The 20357-nt window shown below is 43.5% G+C and overlaps 2 protein-coding genes across 2 annotated transcripts in view; one reads left to right on the top strand and one right to left on the bottom strand.

Moving 5' to 3' along the window:
• Positions 1-7665, bottom strand: part of LOC126284969 (gonadal protein gdl) — a 33678-nt gene extending 26013 nt beyond the window's left edge. The window contains exons 1-2 of the mRNA XM_049984247.1: positions 7521-7665; positions 7180-7340 (exon numbers count right to left, since the gene is read on the bottom strand). Coding sequence (XP_049840204.1) covers positions 7180-7340; positions 7521-7627 — 268 coding nt within the window. The 5' untranslated portion in view covers positions 7628-7665. The remainder of the gene's footprint in view (positions 1-7179; positions 7341-7520) is intronic.
• A 301-nt stretch (positions 7666-7966) lies between these two features.
• The window catches only part of LOC126284968 (uncharacterized), a 149953-nt gene continuing 137562 nt past the window's right edge, over positions 7967-20357 (top strand). Inside the window, exon 1 of the mRNA XM_049984246.1 lies at positions 7967-8242. Within this exon, the coding sequence (XP_049840203.1) occupies positions 8219-8242 (24 nt within the window). The 5' untranslated portion in view covers positions 7967-8218. The remainder of the gene's footprint in view (positions 8243-20357) is intronic.

Below are 20357 nucleotides of genomic sequence, written 5' to 3'. Positions count from 1 at the left end.
GAACTGGCCCATGAGCCCTGTCGTTGGCATCCATTATGCAATGCCTGAGAGGGTGCTGGTGGTGTTTAGTCTTAACGGAGAGTGAAAGTGCAGCATCTCACTTGTGTATACTGCCATCCTGGCGCCGCCCTTCTGGGTCCACAGATAATGACATTTGCATGCTTCTGACAGCCAGCACCCGAATGGTGTCTTACAATGACACCACACCCCACAAGTAAGGTGATATCCAACGGCATGCAAGCTGTGTAGAAGATACTTGCAAGGAATGGCAGAGAGCTAGGCAGACAATGTCAGTGATATGTGTCTGTAATTCAGTGGACTAATCCTGTTTCCTTTTTTGAGTATTGGTGTGACCTGTGCAGATTTCCAGTCAATTGGCACGTATCTTTTGTCATGATAGGATCTATCTGTGATTGATAGGCATGCAGCTCTTATATTAACATATTCTAAAAGGAATCCTAATTGGTATATAATCGTTCAGACTTGTCTTCATTAAGTGGCTCGAGCTGCTTTTCTATAATGAGGATACCTATTTCTGACTTACTCACGGTTGGTTGGTTTAAAACTGGAGGGGGAGGGGGGGGGGGGGGGAAGGGGGGGTAGGGACCAAGCTGCTAGGTCATTAGTCCCTTGCTCTGAATAAAACAATGTCACATGGGTGAGAATAAAAGAAGTGAGACTGACAAACACAAAATGGAGAGACAGGAAAAACCACAACGACAGATGGGCAACAAACACTTAAATGGACAAAAGGGGAGAAGAAAACCACAGAAACACAAGACACAGGCAGAAGAGATTAAAACAACAAAACAGATTACCATGACTGGCTGACCATGAGATTAAAAAGGAGAAGCCAACCACTCTTCAACACAATAACACCTCCACCCTAAAAGCACTAGGGTGGAGAACACAGGCAGGCAAAGGACATGCACTAAAACTTAGATCAAATGAAAAAAAAAAAAAAAAAACAGTGTAATGAATATAACATAACACTAAATCACCCGATGTGGTGTCAGATAAAATTATCGGCAACGAGTCCGGTAACCGAAGATTTCATCGCAGCGCAGTCAAAGTAGGAAAGTGCACCAGAATGTGGGCTACTGTCAACTGGGCGCCGCATCGACACTGTGGTGGGTCTTCACGGTGCAGGAAGCAGCCATGGATCGCCCAAGCACAGTCAATGCGGAGCCGGCAGAGAACCACAGAGCCCTTGTGAGAGGCCCACACTAAGGACTGCCACACATTCGTAGTCTCCTTCATGACACACAGTTAGTTGTGCGTAGTGTCTCCCAAAGCCGAAAACCTGGCAGTGTAAAAAGAATGCAAATCTGTTATTGGAACGCCAATCTCCATAAGCGGTTTCCGTGTAGCCTGTTTGGTCAGCTTGTCAGCAAATTTGTTGCCTGGGATTCCAACATGTCGTGTGGTCCACACAAACACCAGTAAATGACCGGACCACTCCGGGGTACAAATGGACTCCTGGATGGTTGCTACCAAAGGATGACAAGGGTAGCACAGGTCGATAGCTTATAGGCTGCTCAAGGAGTCAGTACACAGAAGAAACAACTCCCCAGGGCATGAACGGATGTGCTCAAGAGCATGAGATATAGCCACCAGCTATACAGTGAAAACACTGCACTCATCAGGCAAGGAATGCTGTTCAATATGTCCTCCATGGAGATACACGAAGCCGATGCGACCATCAGCCATCGAGCCGTCTATGTAAACCACTTTATGGTGTCGGCACACGTCAAGAATTGAGAGGAAGTGACAACGGTTGAGCCGCGGGGTGAACTGTGCCCTTTGGGCCATGCGAAAGATCCAGGTGTAGCCGCAGCTTAGGTGTACATCATGGAGGTGTATGCGAGTGGACCTCGAGTATAGGTGGTAAAGGCAAGAACTCCAGTTCAGATAGAAGGGATTGGACATGAACTGCAATTGTAAGCCCTAACCTGGGCCACCGATGCAGGAGATGAACTGCCATGGGTAGGAAAAGGAGACGATAATTTGGATGCACAGGAGAACTATGGACGTGTGCAACATAACTGGCGAGCAGTTGCGCACGTCTGACCTGCAATGGACGGACTCCAGCCTTCGCCAGGACGCTGCTCACCGGAATCATCCTAAAAGCTCCTATCACTTGTCAAACACCACAGTGGTGGACTGGGCCAAGTAAACCCAATGCTGAGGGCACCACCAAATCATAAACCAGACTCCAATAGTCAAGGAGGGATTGAACAAGCACTTTGTAGAGTTGCAGCAGCGTAGAGCGATCTACACCCAGTCTATGTTGCTCAGGTAGTAGAGGGCACTGAGGTGCTGCCAGCACTTCCGCTTAAACTGAAGGAGGTGAGGAAGCCAAGTCAATCGAGCATCAAAAACCAGTCCTAAAAATTGATGTCTCTACTACTGTGAGGTGATCATCAATAAGGTAAAGTTCTAGTTCCAGATGAACGGTACGACACCGACAGAAGTGCACAACACACGACTTTGTGGCAGAAAACTGGAAGCCATGGGCTAGAAGAGCTCATGACTGCAACCTCTGGATGGCTCTCTGTAGGTGCTGCTCAGCAACACCAGTGCTGGGGGAGCAGTACGAAATGCAGAAGTCATCTGCATACAGAGAGGGTGAGACGGATGGCCCTACAGCTGCTGCTAGACTGTTAATGGCCACTAGAAATAGAGATACACTCAATACAGACCCCATTATCCTGGATATGGGGGGGGGGGGGGGGGGGGGGGACTATGGGAGGCACCAACTTGGACATGTAAAGTACGAAGTGACAGGAAATTCTGGATAAAAATCAGGAGCGGGCCTCGGAGACCCCACTAGTGTAATGTGACAAGGATATGATTTCATCAGGTGGTGTCATACACTTTTTGTAAATCAAAACAGATGGCAACAAGGTGTTGGAGAGCGACCCAGGCGGAAACCGCCCTGCCACAAAGCCAGTAGGCCACGTGACTCCAGGACCCACACAAAACGCTAACACACCCTAAGTTCCAGCAGCTTACAACGAACATTGTTGAGGCAGATAGCTATCCACATCAAGTGGGTTTCTGCCAGGTTTGAGCACTGGTATGGTGGTGCCCTACCGCCAGTGCGATGTAAAGAGACCGTCGCATCAGATCTGGTTGAAGATCACAAGATGATGTCACTTGTAGTCATGCGAGAGATGTTTAATCATCAGACTGTGGACCCACTCTGGCCCAGGAGCTGCGTCGGGGCAATGTGCAAGGGCTCTGAGGAGCTCCCACTCTGTAAATGGGGTGTGTAGTGAATGAGAGGACTTTCCCTCCCATCCATCATTTGAAAGTGTGAAAGGCTGAGGGACAATTCTCCGACGCAGAGGCACAAGCATAGTTCTCAGCAAAATACTCGGAAATAGCATTTGCTTCAGTACATAACATGCCATTTATGTTAACACCGGGAACACCTGATGGGGTCTGGTACCCAAAAACTCATTTGATCTTTGCCCAGACTTGGGAAGGCGACGTATGGCACCCAATGGTTGAGATGTATCTCTCCCAACACTCCTGTTTCCATTGTTTGATATGCTGGCGAACACGGGCACAGTGTCGATTAAAGGCTATGAGGTGCTCCAGAGAAGGTTGCTGCTTATGCCGTTGTAGAGATTGCTCCCAAAGTAGGTGCTCTGGGAGCAATGGAGGAAAATTTTTCCCCATCACCAAGAGGGCAGATGCATTCTGGTGGCCTGGAGGACGCACTGTTTGTGGCATAGAGTAAGGAACCACTGGCACTTGGGACTGTGATGGTGACGTAGCTGCTGCATATGTCAACGTCAACTGAATGTGGTGTAATCTTTCAAATTTGATGGTCTAAATGGGCCTAGAGCTCATTGACAGATGTAAGAGGAAATTGTGTTGGAAAATAATCCCCTGGACCATGTTGATGCTTTTATGGGGACTGATGGAAACAGAAATATCACCCAGCCTGTCACAGGCGAGTAACACTCGGGATTGGGCTTGGGATGCTGTCTGAACCAAGACTGCGCCATTTTGCATCTTGGACAGTGTTGTTACTTATCATCAAAGTGTTCTACAAAAAACTGAGGCTTCATAGATAGAAAGGTCTGCTACAGACTAAAAACCGAGGCGAATATGGTTCTCTCCGTTCTGCAGCCCTATGTTCCCCCCATGGTATAGCAAGGGAGGAAAACAATTTAGGGTCATACCTGTCGGCATTGGATTTTATCTTGCCCTTCTTAGAGACTGCTGGTGTTGTATGGTCACCAGCAGGAGGCTGTGTACTTCATTGCAGGTCATCTGCCCTGATGCCACCCACTCTGATCAGAAGCACTCGCCACAGGTGCCACCCAGCCATAGCAAGGCCAACTGGCATCATGGCCATTAACCGGAGTTCTGATGCCCCAGGAAGATAGGCATCTACTCCTTGGGATATGTGGGGAGTTTGCAGCTCAGGCATGAGCAGTGCGATCCCTGTGTTGTCAGGGGGACTACCACCAAATGGGTACACGAGGGCCTCACCACAAACAGACTGGCTACCATGCTGGATATTGGGCGCAGAGAAATAAAATATTGCCATGGGGGCAAAAGAGAACAGGATACAACGGAAGAAGATGACATACCCAAAAAGTGTCCTCGCCCAAATACTTGAATCAAAGGTGGAGATGAAAAGCCATGGCAAGAGATTCAGGAGATTGAATCTAAGGGCACTATGACTAACTCGTGCACCATGTAAGGCGTCCCTTCTCATATGGCCCGCACTTCTGTAGCATTTTGAAAGTGGCAGGTCAAACCATCGAATGGGACCTGAACTCGGGGTCTAAAAGTGTGAGACGCCTTTTAGTCGCCATTTATGACAGGCAGGAATACCTCAGGCCTATTATAACCTCCAGACCCATAGGTAATATATACTACTACTTCTGTAATACATACTACTACTTTTCTGGTGAAGGAATTTAAGGAAACAGTATTTAGTAACTGTGCTTTAATGGCACTGTCATCAGTAACATTACCATTGCTATTGTGCAGTGAACGTAGTGATTCTGTCTTGCCACATCTCAGCTTCATGTAGAGCTATGTTCTCCAGCTCACTGCAGAATATTCTTTTCTCAGTGTCCCACTGAGTATTATTATTCCATACCACCACATGCAAAGCTTTAGTTGTTCTCTTCAGCACTGCTAGACTGGATATAATCTCCTTGTCATGTGTACTAGAGTTATGTATTATTGTTTCCAAATATTTGTTGCTTCTGTTGGATGTTATTTCTCCTTCACTTGTGTCAATTTCCATCAAATCCTGCCCCATACACATACATCCCACCTTGTCCACATTTATTCCTAAGCTCCACTTGCTATACTCTTTACACTTTCTTGGGATGTATTCCGTATCTGTATCATTAGTGATGTAAGTGTTTATTCACTTGTCTGTAGTATATATGACTTGCGTTTTTCCTTTTATTAAACTGAAAAATCCTACAACACTGTAAAATGATTTTAGATGAATATAAATTACTAAAACTAATAGTAACCAGATACAGGCACAAACAGAGATAGACCGGCCAGTGTCAAGTTATATTTTGGGCCTATAATGATTTCTGCAATATAATTTATTGTGACTGATTGATCAGGTGGGTAACCTGAAATCTTAATTAGATTGGAAAATGAAAGGTTATAAGTAGTGACGCCAATGAATATGATGTCATGAGAATAATTCTTGTCATCATATATCTTACGAATAACGGATTTAAATGAATAGTTTATGTGCACCATTTTGATGATGTCCTATGTCAAAGCTGTAATAATAAATTCTTATTTGGATAGCAGGTTTTGATATGCAGCTCTTAAAAGTGTACTGCTTAATATAATGCTAACGATAAATAAATTAGTGGCGAGCTTCCCACATGTAGTTGAGCACCTGGCCAACCACTGGATTTACTCACAGTAACCCATTCCTCTGTAGCACAAACTGAGAAATGTCCCACCAACCTCCTCACAGAAAAGAAAATGAGCCTTCAACTTATATCTAACACTTGCTTCCAGACAAGAGTAATCTCATCAGTTTCTGAAACAATGCTGCATATTAACAGCTATCTTTAGATTTGAAGAACACTTCATAGGTGCCTACGAAGGACATTATTGATCTACTACTTGCATTCTGATTGTTTGGCACAACATTTTTAAGAGTTAGTTTGTAGCTCTTTTCCATAATTTCAACAAGAATTGATGACACACAAATATTGGATTCACAAAGACTGTACTGTACATACAAAAGCAAATATATCTTCTTCACGAGGTTACAGTAGTACATTTTCCCCCCTTGGTATGAGAGAGGGACTTAACTGTACCTCTAGCTTTTGCAAGGCAACACTGTATTGGTCAATTAATTGTTCACACTAAGAAGAGTTACAGTGTGCTGGCTGACACGAGTAGCTGTTCTGATGAAAGTCAAATGGATTCAGCCAGTGCTGATGAGTTCCTGGTGTAGCCAACCTACTCAACTATAACTAGCAGGTGACTACATATTTGTGAACAAAAGTAGCAAATACATGGAGTTACATATCACAAAATGTTTTATCTAAATTTGAATTTATTTAAATTTTGTTTAATGAAGATGTCCATCACACAAAGTATTGAAAGCCATGACTGATAGCAACTGGAAACAAGTGAAGGCCTATATTGGTCTGAAATCATACACCTATCAAAGCAGCTACTTCCAGCAGCCATTATAATGTAGCTCTTAACAGACTGCACAATTAGTAATCATTAGTCTGGCAATATTATATTAAGAATAATTTATCTCTGTTAGTGAGGTGAAGTTTCAGTTTCATTTTAATGCCTGTAAATCATAATGAACTTTCGAAATGTTCCTTTTTAAGAAAGTCATGACACAAAAAGAAAATACAACATTAGGACTAAATATAGGATGAATTAAAGACATGTAATTAAAGTGAACCAGAAAACTGACCCAACACGAAAGATCTTCAGTTATGAACGTTGGAGCTTGAGGGAAACACAAGTGTATCATTCACAACACAATATGTATAGCCATGTTATTTTCTACGTCTACATTCATATATTCGTGTCTACATCTTCAGTTCAGTCGCAACTGAACTGACGTTTTCATCTCATCAAAAGTTTGCAACTTTCGAGTTGTGTCAGCTTTCCAATCAAAGACACGTATTCCAGTCTCACTTTTATGTCGATGGAGCACTTGCAATCGTTGTTGGTACAAATGTTTTTCTGTAACGTGTTGGATCTCCATTAAACCTTTAACTATTTCAAAAATTGTATCATTCAAGAGACAATTTGCTAGTCCCGACAGTAATTCGCAAGGCAAACGCTGCTGGTACTTCCTGAAATCAAATGTAGAAAGGTGTCTTTATCTTATAATTACTTGTTAATACGTACAGCACTATGCTATTTATCACACAACACAATACTCAAACATGACACTTGTCATGCTTGAAACAGTCATTTACAAAAGGAAAAATAATATTGGGTACCATCGTGTAGTTTCATTTTATAGTACTTACAGTGGCAAACTGCTTGCCATTTCTTGAAGTTGTTCAAGCAAAAAATAAACTTTCTTTTGTAAGTCTACTGGCGTGAGTTCTTGTTGTTGTTCGTCTCCTTCCGCCATAATTTACAAATACACTTCGTGAGTCAAAGATAACTCTGTTGCATAAGAGCCTAATTTCTATGACACTTCAAATTTTCTTGAGAAAAAAATAGTAGAATCAGCAGAAATTAAGAACTAATAAAATATTTGTGTTTGTTTGTCTCTTTATTATCTCCAATACTAGAAGGTAGCGTTGATTGTACAGAACTCGAAAACAAAAATAGGTTTTGAGATAATCAATAACAATCACCCACTCATCAAAATATAATTTAATTTTATATACTAAATGCAATAATAATATTTATCCTGTTGTATACTAATAGACGTGCTTACAAATACTGTGATCTCTTTCTGGGACGTGCTTTGTATGTCGTCTGCCGGGCAGCAGGTAGTCAGTTGTCAGGCGTCCTACTGAGCGCTCGAAAATCTAAACACTAGTTCAGTGCAAGCGCAAGAGCGCTGTGGATGTCCAGGAAATTTAACTCGTTTTTAAGACCTCGAATGAAAACAGTGAATTTAGAATTTATTATCGTCACCTCGTGATGTATCGCGGTGATTGAAGTGCCCCTTTTTAATATTTATTTTCATACGAGCGGAACTGCATTTTCAACAATGAACATTGAACTATTGCTGAAGGTGAGTAGAAACGTTTTTATATCCCGTTTCCAATAAATGTGACAATTTATCCAAATACGCAATTTTTCGTAGTAAAATTGTCTGTATTAATATTTATAACGGGCGTTTCATGCGTAAAAATTACGCAATGACAGAAAATTTACTAAATGTCTTAGCACCTTTGCTTCTTTCAGCGAGAATTATGTAAGGGACAACGCTGGATACTTCCAAAGCGAATAAAACAATTTGAATACTTTGAGAAATAAAATGTCGTTAAGGTTCGGTTCCGTCGTCTTCCTGTAGGTTTCGAGTTACGTACTGGAAAAACAACCAATGCGTCTGTCTCCCACTACTTCGCGGCGGTCATAGTAAACCACTATTCTAACCAGAGTTGTCCTTTGCATAGTCCTGTGCCGTACAATGCTCAAGAAAGAAAGGAGTGTGTTATTTAAATTAAATACGAGTAATATCTGTTATCGAATTATGTAAGGATGTGCACAAAATTTATATTAAGAAATCTTATTTATTCACTAATTATATCTCGTACGGTAGTGTTCTTTTTCAGCAGTATGGTATCAGGAGTCTTCATTACCGAAAAATCTGCGCGTTCGTGAATACTTGTATCTGTCTTGCATTTCTTATGTTCATACAGCCTTCAACCTACAGAAGACTTGGAACCCGTGGGCATCATAACCGTCATTGGATTTTTGTGAATAGCATGTATTTTTCATAACTAATAATACATTTGTTACTCTGCTCTTTCGCTGCAATCAGATAAAACATGTAGACGGCTTGGTCTCATGTAGCACTGTGCAAGCAAAACGAAAAACATGTTGTAGTTATCTGAGGGAGGAGCTATAATATTTTTTCCAACATGACGCTGGTCACATGTACTCATATATTTTGAACTGTGTTAAATCCAGTTTCTGCTGTGCCGGGCATTGGTGATTGTCGCGAAGAGTGCGCTGAAACGTTGAATTACAATTTATATCGTTGCATTTTAGCTACAGTAATTTTCTTTTTCTTTTTGGTAAAGTGTTTTCACTATAAAAGTACATTAGCTACTTGGGCTAAAATGTTTTGTCATTTCAACAACGCTACTCTTACTGCCGAAGTTGCGTCTAGTTTATTTTGAATAGCAGGATATGCTCTGGCTGTAATTATTTTCTCGTTCATACTATATCACTTTAGCGACAAGATGCCTGATCTGTACTATTCAACAATTACATTGGCTATTGTTTGAGATATTCTTTTCAGGCGCTCTTTCAGCGCCTACTTTAACACTTATGAAATAAGGTTAGGTAAGGTCCGTGAAGAGCGTACGAGCCTCGTTTTCAGGAAATTGCAGAAACTTCAGTGTTTTTCCTTCAAATGAGTTATGTTTCCAGCTTGATATAGGTGACGAGCCTACCTTATGGCATTTTGAAATCATTTCGTACGTACTTACAAGATTGGGTAGTTCCCGTTGGCAAGCAAAGACGTCTTGGACATATTCAGTGCGTAATACTGGCTGGCATCCGCACTAATGGATTCGGGGGAAAACATGTAAAATCCAAATCAGGATTGGGCTTCGACCCCACATCTTCAGTTTCTTAATGACTGCCGCGTCGTTTTGCAGAAACATTTTATTTCCGAAGAATCAAGATAGTCGTCGCATTTGGAGTCTTGTTACCATCAATGTATTATGTATCACTGTCGTTGAGAAACACAGTATGTTCGCCGAGGAAACAAAATCTTGAGCTGTGTCGTATAAAGATGCCATTCTTGGCAGAATGTGCCACTTAACTGATTCGCCAGTGATGAGCAGTATGTGAAAATTCTTGTCACTAGTGCTCTACTGGCGAAAAGCAGGATCCAAGTGTGTCACAGCATATACTCGGTAGAGTGAATCAACATAAAAAAAGAGTTATTCACCTGATCTTTGTCTTACTCGACCAATCATCTTTCGTTCGTGTAGCTGCACCTGGTATAACGCTCTTCGTGGTGATGATTTTCGTGTCCATAGATCCCATAGAAATGCATCTGTGATGAGCTGCTTCTACAATATAAATTGTAAATTACATTTAAGATAGGCGGGGCTACATTGTAATTACATGAAACATCACTACTGCTTTTCTAATTATTCGTTAGCAATTAATCTACTACCACATAATTAACATTGAGCGTATTTGATGATGAAGTCTTCTCGGGTTATAAGCCGAGTTAAGGCGTCGTTCTCCGGCAACGTTTCAACAAGTTTCCTACTTGTCGTCTTCAGATTTCGCCTGTAGATGACAGGTAGGAAACTAGTTGACACGTTGCCGCAGAATGACGTCTTAACTCGGCCGATTATCCGAGAAAACTTCAATACGGAGATTCGCCGAGAAAGTCTACATTTGCATAATGAGCATACCGGTACTTATTAATGTTGAAGAATAAGCAAATGTCTTTATTGTATAAAGGCAATTGTAGCTAGGAGTTCTACCAACAATTGATAAACCTAGAATCACAATATTGGGGTAATTTATAGGAGACGTAGTTAATATGGTAAGATATTTCTTAATTAGACAGCTAGTCTTACACGTTCCAGCCGAGTAACATCCAAAAATGTTTTGTCTGGTAATTTGCACGCATAACTATTTAATATACCTCATCTTTGATTTTCGTGGCTTAACGTCCACGGCAACAGTTTGACGAATAATATCATAGTAAGGTCTCTCGCATGTACAGTAACTCAAGGAAACGCATCAATTCAATCTTTTGCGCATTGCAAAGAGCTTCCTTCAGTAGCCGTTCACAAATGTGATCAGTGTTGCCATGTCACATATTTGTAATGTTACAAAGAGTATAATTATTTTTAAAGTATTTTATGTATCCTTTGTATGTTTACAGCTTAGATAGTATCAAAAACTTTTTTTCAGATTTATGTACACATTTAACTCAAATATGCACTAAGATTCGGGAAATGTGTACTTCATTGTAGGAAGTATGTACTAAAAATACGTAGACTACGCTGCATCCTGACAAATCGAAATAAGACACACTTTATTAGCAATTTCCAACATCATAGCTATTAGTTTCGCGTTTCTAACAGCAGTTATTCATGTATATGAATCACGTGACTCCGTGACAAATTTTTACACACAGTATAACAGTGAACATATTGCGGTCTAACCAGTTTTCATCCGCCGTCGTGATAAAGGTATGAGAGCGTACATTACATTGGTGCTATTAACTCGAAAATGCATGCATGCGACAGTCCCTTAGAAAGGGGAGACATCGTGTTTGCAATACGGACAACTATAAAGATAATATGGAGTCCAAAATGTATAAAAACAAGAAATACGTTGCGTTAACAGCTTACTTGAAGTGTAGCCTTGGTGATATATTCTCATTTTCTCGATTCGGTATCTTGGTCTTGTCAGACAAAACCGGTTTCAAAATTCAAAAGGTTGGTTATTTCCATTTCACATGGCAGAGGAAAAACGTCTATACAACAACATCGCTATTAGAATGGCCAATCTTCTCTAAATTTCCCGGTCGCTCAAAGGTGACACGATATCAGCAATAAAACTAACACCATATTCCTGGACTCATTTTAAAAAAAAGCTGAGCCCCGTTTGTGGTAACGGAATCACATTTTCCAAGATAGACAAAAAGACTTACTGGCACAGTCGTTCAATCAACCACATTTCCTAAACCTAGCTGACAAATAGAACAATTTTTCAAATTCCTTTTGAACATACAAGAATACGTAATCTGGAATCACTTTTTGCAAGCTATTAGCTTTGTGCATAAGCTCGTAGCGTTTTTCCGTAAGTTTAATAGACACAACAAAGATCTTGGTCATCATCAGTAATGTATTCGCATTCGCTATTTACAAAAGTCTACCAACGCAGGGTAGACTGTAGAGATCACATGGTTTTAGGCGAAGAACTCGTCGAGGATTGTTCGGAGCGCATTTTCATACGGAAAGGAAATTCCTTAAAGGTTGTTAGACAGCAGAAACAGTGAAAATCCGAGGACGTGAGACCGCGTGAATAAGGTGGGTGCGGAATGACTTCATAACCCAACTCATGTATAGTGTTTTTATTTTTATTTTATTTTTCAATGTAGCAGAATGCGGGAGGCCGTTATCGTGAAGTAGCGTCACTTCATGCAGTTTACCTGGTCCTCGTTCTTGAATGGCGGCTGTAAGCAGTGATTGTTACAGTCCATAGTATACCACACCGTCGCTGTTCCACCAGATGCATAACATTATCTTTTATGGAAACGTGCACTTCTTCGTACGGGGAGTTACTGCATTGTTTGCGCTCAGCCATTTCTTTCTTTTCCTTATGTTAGCATAAAGAGACCATTTCCCGTCAGCAGTAACGATCCAGGGTAGAAACGCTCGGTGCTGTCCACGAGCCAGTTTATGATGAGCAAGCAGAGATGCACATAGGATTTTTGTGATTTTGGCTTTGAGCATACGGTACCCATACGCCCTGTTTTTAAACCTTTCCTTCTGCACGCAAATGACGCACAGTGGTGGAATGATCACAGTTCGTTACACCAGTTCTAAAGTATAATGACGTGGGTCATTGTGGATTAATCCGTTTAAACGATCTTCCTCAAAGTCCGAAGGTCTTCCTGAACGTGGAGATTCATTAATGATAGAACCATCCTCCTTAAAACAAGACAACCATTTTATTCCCGTACTCTGATCAATGGCTTTATCCTCACATACGACGCAAATTTTTCTGGCTGCCTCCACTGCTGTCATTCCTCTATTGAACTCAGACAGAAGAATATGTCGGAATTGTCCCTATTCCTCCATTTGGCACGCTCTTGTCTACGTCCATAGCTCAACTCACAATCTCCGTAACATAAAATGACAATATGTTAACGCAAATAGCAACAGTGGACTACAAATAAAAAGCGACAATCGATAAATAAACCGTAACAACCGGAAAGCCAACATGCAAAACAAAAACGCCCCGAACTTATGCACCAGCCTCATATTTGCATTTCGGGCCGAATCGTTTATTGACGCTTGGCTAGAATGAAAACTCCTTGGCTCACACATTTGTAGATTCGATTGAATTTAATTGCAGACACATTCAACACTGTAGTGTTTATTTTCTTTGATTGCGCACGTGAATTACAGTCAAGTATATATATATATATATATATATATATATATATATATATATATATATATATATATATATACTCCTGGAAATGGAAAAAAGAACACATTGACACCGGTGTGTCAGACCCACCATACTTGCTCCGGACACTGCGAGAGGGCTGTGCGAGAGGGCTGTACAAGCAATGATCACACGCACGGCACAGCGGACACAACAGGAACCGCGGTGTTGGCCGTCGAATGGCGCTAGCTGCGTAGCATTTGTGCACCGCCGCCGTCAGTGTCGGCCAGTTTGCCGTGGCATACGGAGCTCCATCGCAGTCTTTAACACTGGTAGCATGCCGCGACAGCGTGGACGTGAACCGTATGTGCAGTTGACGGACTTTGAGCGAGGGCGTATAGTGGGCATGCGGGAGGCCGGGTGGACGTACCGCCGAATTGCTCAACACGTGGGGCGTGAGGTCTCCACAGTACATCGATGTTGTCGCCAGTGGTCGGCGGAAGGTGCACGTGCCCGTCGACCTGGGACCGGACCGCAGCGATGCACGGATGCACGCCAAGACCGTAGGATCCTACGCAGTACCGTAGGGGACCGCACCGCCACTTCCCAGCAAATTAGGGACACTGTTGCTCCTGGGGTATCGGCGAGGACCATTCGCAACCGTCTCCATGAAGCTGGGCTACGGTCCCGCACACCGTTAGGCCGTCTTCCGCTCACGCCCCAACATCGTGCAGCCCGCCTCCAGTGGTGTCGCGACAGGCGTGAATGGATGGACGAATGGAGACGTGTCGTCTTCAGCGATGAGAGTCGCTTCTGCCTTGGTGCCAATGATGGTCGTATGCGTGTTTGGCGCCGTGCAGGTGAGCGCCACAATCAGGACTGCATACGACCGAGGCACACAGGGTCAACACCCGGCATCATGGTGTGGGTAGCGATCTCCTACACTGGCCGTACACCTCTGGTGATCGTCGAGGGGACACTGAGTAGTGCACGGTACATCCAAACCGTCATCGAACCCATCGTTCTACCATTCCTAGACCGGCAAGGGAACTTGCTGTTCCAACAGGACAATGCACGTCCGCATGTATCCCGTGCCACCCAACGTGCTCTAGAAGGTGTAAGTCAACTACCCTGGCCAGCAAAATCTCCGGATCTGTCCCCCATTGAGCATGTTTGGGACTGGATGAAGCGTCGTCTCACGCGTCTGCACGTCCAGCACGAACGCTGGTCCAACTGAGGCGCCAGGTGGAAATGGCATGGCAAGCCGTTCCACAGGACTACGTCCAGCATCTCTACGATCGTTTCCATGGGAGAATAGCAGCCTGCATTGCTGCGAAAGGTGGATATACACTGTACTAGTGCCGACATTGTGCATGCTCTGTTGCCTGTGTCTATGTGCCTGTGGTTCTGTCAGTGTGATCATGTGATGTATCTGACCCCAGGAATGTGTCAATAAAGTTTCCCCTTCCTGGGACAATGAATTAACGGTGTTCTTATTTCAATTTCCAGGAGTGTATATATATATACTGCAAACAGTAAACCGAACTACGGCGTAGCCAGTCTAAATGGCTATAATAGCGTTGTACCGCCGGCACAGTTACTCACGCTCTTATTGTAGGCGATCGCAATCTGAGATTAAACACTTTGAGAATACTCGTATCTTTCTGCACCGAGGAACTTTTCTTATGCCATCGCAACCACAATGAGACGGCCTTTGTAAAGTCATTACACGCAGCGAAAAGACATTTTACATCGATATGTACAATTCGCCTACCACGTTCTCGGCCGGTGGGTAAAAACCAAACTTTACTGCAGTGGAATTGCGAGGAAGCGAGACTAAAGACGGACAGAACACATCACGTTTGCCTGACCATGTGAAGATGTCAATACTACACACCTCTTCACTAGCAGAACAACAGAAGTCCGGAAACGCTCTGCTGTTTGACATATTATGAGAGACATGTTTGTTTTCCCTCTCAAAATACTGTGGACGCTTCGCTGGGGATGGTGGCCGGGGAGCGCAGTGTTATGAGGCTGATACGAAGCCAGTCTGATTGTCGAATTTCATCCGTAAGAATTGAAAAAATCGCAACACCAAGAAAGAGTTGTGCGACGTAAAGAAAGTTAGTAGGCGTGTTTCTATATCTTAAAGATGACATCTATTCAAATTTCGCGACAGTGGCATAAGATTCGCGCTACCAGCGCCACTATGAGGGTGCAGATCAGGTCTGCTTTAAGCACATGCTGTAACGGTTGGGAGCCTGACACTGGACGTGGCGAGTTGATATTAGTCAAGAATGCCTTTAAGGTTCAAATGGCTCTGAGCACTATGGGACTCAACTGCTGTGGCCATCAGTCCCCTAGAACTTAGAACTACTTAAACCTAACCAACCTAAGGACATCACACACATCCATGCCCGAGGCAGGATTCGAACCTGCGACCGTAGCAGTCGCACGGTTCCGGACTGCGCGCCTAGAACCGCGTGTCCACTGCGGCCGGCTGCCTTTAAGGCACTAACAGTTAAGTTCGAAAGAGGTCGTATAATAGGGTTACAGGAAGCTGTATGTTCCTTCTGTGATCTTCTAGAAAGACTCTGCAGGGATGTAGCCACTGTACATGATTCCTGCCTGCTGTGGTCAAGAGATGTACGGTCGCAAGAAGACGGGCCTCCGGACAGCCATGTAACACTACCGGTAAGGAAGACCGTGTTTGGCGTACGTCTCTGGCGCATCTTACTGCATCTGCAATTGCAATTTGAGCAGCAGTTGTCATCACAGTAACACAACTGTTACAAATCTGTTACTTCAAGAACAGCTCCAAGCCAGAAGTCCTGTAGCGTGCATTTCACTGACCCCAAACCACTGCCATTTGCGACTTCAGTGGTGTCAAGCGAGAGCTCATTGGAGGGCGGGTTGGAAGTACGAGGCGTGTTTTTTAAGTACCATTCTGAAATGAAAAAAAGACGTGCTAAGATATCTCAATAATTTTATTTTTACATGAAAGCCTCTACCTTAATCTACTTTTCTACATAATTTCCGTCAATATTGAGGCACTTGCCATAATGTTGTACAAGTTTTTGAATACCCTCCTCATAGTAGTCTGCCGCCTGACTTGTTAACCACTGCATCACCACTGTTTTGACTTTTTCACCGTCTTGAAGACGCTGACTGCACTTTATAAGAGTGCAGGAACAGACGGTAGTCACTGGATGCAAGATTGGGGCTGCACGGAGGATGATCTAGGGTTTCCCATCGAAAAGATATCTTTGGTCTGATTTGCCACATGCAGACGGCATTGTCTTGCAGCAAAACGATGCCCTTGCTCAACTTGCCACGTCTTTTGTTCTGAATTGAACGACGCAGATTGTGCAATGTCTTACAGTAAGCTACTGCATTGATTGTCTCATTACGAGACAGAAATTCCACAATCAATTCTCCTTTTCTGTCCCAAAAAACTGTGCACATGATTTTCTGGGCAGACATTGTTTGCTTAAACTTCACTTTTCTGGGTGAATCTGTATGCCGCCATTCCATGGACTGTTGCTTTGATTCTGGTGTAACGTAGGCCACTCATGTTTCTTACTTTTGATAAACACATGCACTCAAAAAGACGCACCACGAAGAAATTGTCCGAACGGGACGGAAATCGGTGGATCTGATGGGCGTGTACAGGCAAATGATTACAATTTCAGAAAAATTGGATGATTTATTCAAGAGAAAGAGCTTGTGTTCCTTCTTGCCGAACCCTATCCTGGCTAGCAAGTTCGCCGGATTTCTGCCCACCGGCCATCCTGATTTAGGTTTTCCGTGATTTCCCTAAATCGTTTCAGGCAAATGCCGGGATGGTTCCTTTGAAAGGGCACGGCCGATTTCCTTCCCAATCCTTCCCTAATCCGAGCTTGCGCTCCGTCTGTAATGACCTCGTTGTCGACGGGACGTTAAACACTGACCACCACCACCATTTCTGCCCAATTGGGAACGTTTGGGGCATTATATGCAGGGCCCACCAACCATCTCGCGATTCTGATGATGTAACGCGCCAGTTGGACGAAATTTGCCAACAACTCTATCAATAAATGCCATGTTGAATAACTGCTTGCATCGGGGTCAGATGTGGAACTTGCTCAATTTATGAAGCTCTTTCTCTTGAATAAATCATCCAATTTTTCTGAAATTGTAATCATTTGTTTGTCTGTACATGTGCATCGCACTGCCGATTTTCGCCCCGTTCGGAAAGACCATCGTGGCACGTCGTTTCTTTATGGTCGTAGAGTGTGTTTTTTAAGAGTTTTTAAAATGCCCATTCTGCGAGGCTCATCTAGAAAGTAAGTTTCCTGAGCTTTAAAGAAGACACATTTCTACATCTACATAGATACTCCGCAAACCACAGTGCTGTGCGTGGTGGCCGGCCGTGCGGTTCTGGGCGCTACAGTCTGGAACCGAGCGACTGCTACGGTCGCAGGTTCGAATCTTGCCTCGGGCATGGATGTGTGTGATGTCCTTAGGTTAGTTAGGTTTAAGTAGTTCTAAGTTCTAGGCGACTGATGACCTCAGAAGTTAAGTCGCATAGTGCTCAGAGCCATTTTGTGCCTGGTGGAGGGTACCATTTACCACTACTAGTAATTTTCTTCCCTGTTCCACTCTCAAATAGAGCGACGGAAAAAACGGCTATCTACTGTGTGTGTCTCCTTATGAACGTTAATTTCTCGTATCCTTTCTTCGCGGTCCATACTCGCAGTGTATGTCGGCGGCAGTGGAATCGTTTGCAGTCAGCTTCAGATCTTTAAATTTTCTCAACAGTGTTCCTCGAAAAGAACGTCGCCGTCCCTCCAGGGATTCTCATTGAGTTCCCTGAGCATCTCAGTAGCGCTTACTTGTTGTTCGAACATACCGGTAACAAATCTAGCAGCCCGCCTCTGAATTTCTTCGATGTCTTCCTGCACTCCGACCTGGTACCGATCCCAAACACCCGAGCAATACTCAAGAATAGGTCGCACCAGCGTCCTATATGTGGTCTCCTTTACAGACAACCACACTCTCCAAAAGTTCTCCCAATAAACCGAAGTCGACCAATCACCTCCCTTACCACAGTTCTCACAGGTTCATTCCATTTCGTATCGTTTTGCTACGTTAGGCCCAGATATTTAAATGACTTCACTGTATCCAGCAGGACACTACTAATAATGTATCCGACAGTTACAGATTTGTTCTTCCTATCCATCCGCATTACCATTTTTTCCACATTTGGAGGTAGCTACTATTCATCACACCAACTATAAATTCTGTCTAATTCGTCTTGTATCTTCCTGCAATCACTTCGATACCTTACCACACACCACAGCATCATCAGCAAACAGCCGCACATTGCTGCTCACCCAGTGCACCAAATCATTTATGTATATAGAGAGCAGCAGAGGTTCGATCACACTTGCCTGGGCCCTCCTGGCAATACCCTGTCTCTGATGAATACTCACCGTTAAGGACAACACACTAGGTTCTATTACTTAAGAAGTCTTCGAGCCAATCATACCTGTGAACTTACTCAATATGTTCGTAACTTCGTTAACAGTCAGCAATGCTTTCTAGAAACATAGAAATATGGGATCAGCCTATTGCCCTTCATCCGTAGTTCGCAGTATATCGTGAGAAAAGAGCAAGCTTTAAAATTTCGACTTTAGTTTTGCTGCCTTCAGCTGCCACAGCAGACTGGTCAACAAGGGACTGAATGGAGGCCTTAGACCCGTTTAGCGAATTCACATACAGCCAGATTTTCTCGGGTTCTCTTCCAGACCTTTTGCTGAGGTATGATGGTGGTAGTTTTATGCTTCGCGCATAGATCTTTCCACAGACCACAAAACTTTGTTAACCTTGCTTTCCGTAGAGCACTTGCCCGCGAAAGGCGAAGGTCTCGATTTCGAGTATCGGTCCGGCACAAAGTTTCATATCAGCGCAAACTCCGCTGCAGAGTGAAAATCTCATTTTTTAGCTTTCCGTTAGTTATGCTTCCTCAGCCTCTTACGAATTTAATTATTAAACCATGGTAGGTCTTTTCTATTCCTTATCCACTTACCAGGCACATAATTCTGCTTCAACTATGCCCATAATTCATTTACGTCCATCTTACTGGAACTAAGTGATGTCAGTTCACTGTCTAAATAAGATGCTAATAATGGCTTATCTGCTCTACCTAGCACACACTCGCATATCCTTTTTGACTTATTTATTAACTTTTGTAACCCTAGTTGCTATATTGACATCATGATCACTAATCCCCCTTTCTATACTTACACTGTCGATAAGGTCCGAGCTATTCGTAGCTACAACGTGTGCTCAAGATAGTTTTCAGAAAACGTATTCAGAAGTATTTCGCACTACTGTCTGTCTGTATCCCCCACAGTGAAGCCATAGGCATCCCATGCGCCTGCACATCAGATCCATGACGTGACAATCAAATCCTCTGCTAACAGATCCCACCCTGTAACAGTAAGCATAGCGCCCATCGAAATTCATCGTCAGCTCTGTCAGGCAGAACATGATGAGCAAACAGTGTGCGTCGCCGATGTAGGCTTTTTTCCGAAGATCTTCAAAGTGACTGATGTGGAACGTCCCTCATGAATGATCGGCGAGCTGGTGCAGCAGCACATCCTGGAGAACGTCGCTTCACAGCTACGGAGCTCAGCAACCATTTTCCACACACATCGCGATCATTGTTTCATGAAAATATCACCAAGCACCTGCTGTTCAAGAAATTGTATGCCAGGTGGGTGAGCCGGCCACTGTGCGGAACCGCGCTGCTGCTACGGTCGCAGGTTCGAATCCTGCCTCGGGCATGGATGTGTATGATGTCCTTAGTTTAGTTCGGTTTAAGTAGTTCTAAGTCTATGAGACTGAGTTCAGATGTTAAGTCCCATAGTGCTTCGAGCCATTTTGAACCAGGTGGGTGCCAGAAAACCTGACACCCAAGCACGAAACAAAGCGCTTTGGAGCTGCACCGACATTTCTGTAGCGGTATCATGACGGCGACG

Source organism: Schistocerca gregaria, chromosome 8, assembly GCF_023897955.1.
Source record: "Schistocerca gregaria isolate iqSchGreg1 chromosome 8, iqSchGreg1.2, whole genome shotgun sequence".
Lineage (NCBI taxonomy): Eukaryota > Metazoa > Arthropoda > Insecta > Orthoptera > Acrididae > Schistocerca > Schistocerca gregaria.
Note: the sequence above shows the minus strand (reverse complement) of the source record. Positions and strands in the feature narration are given on the sequence as shown.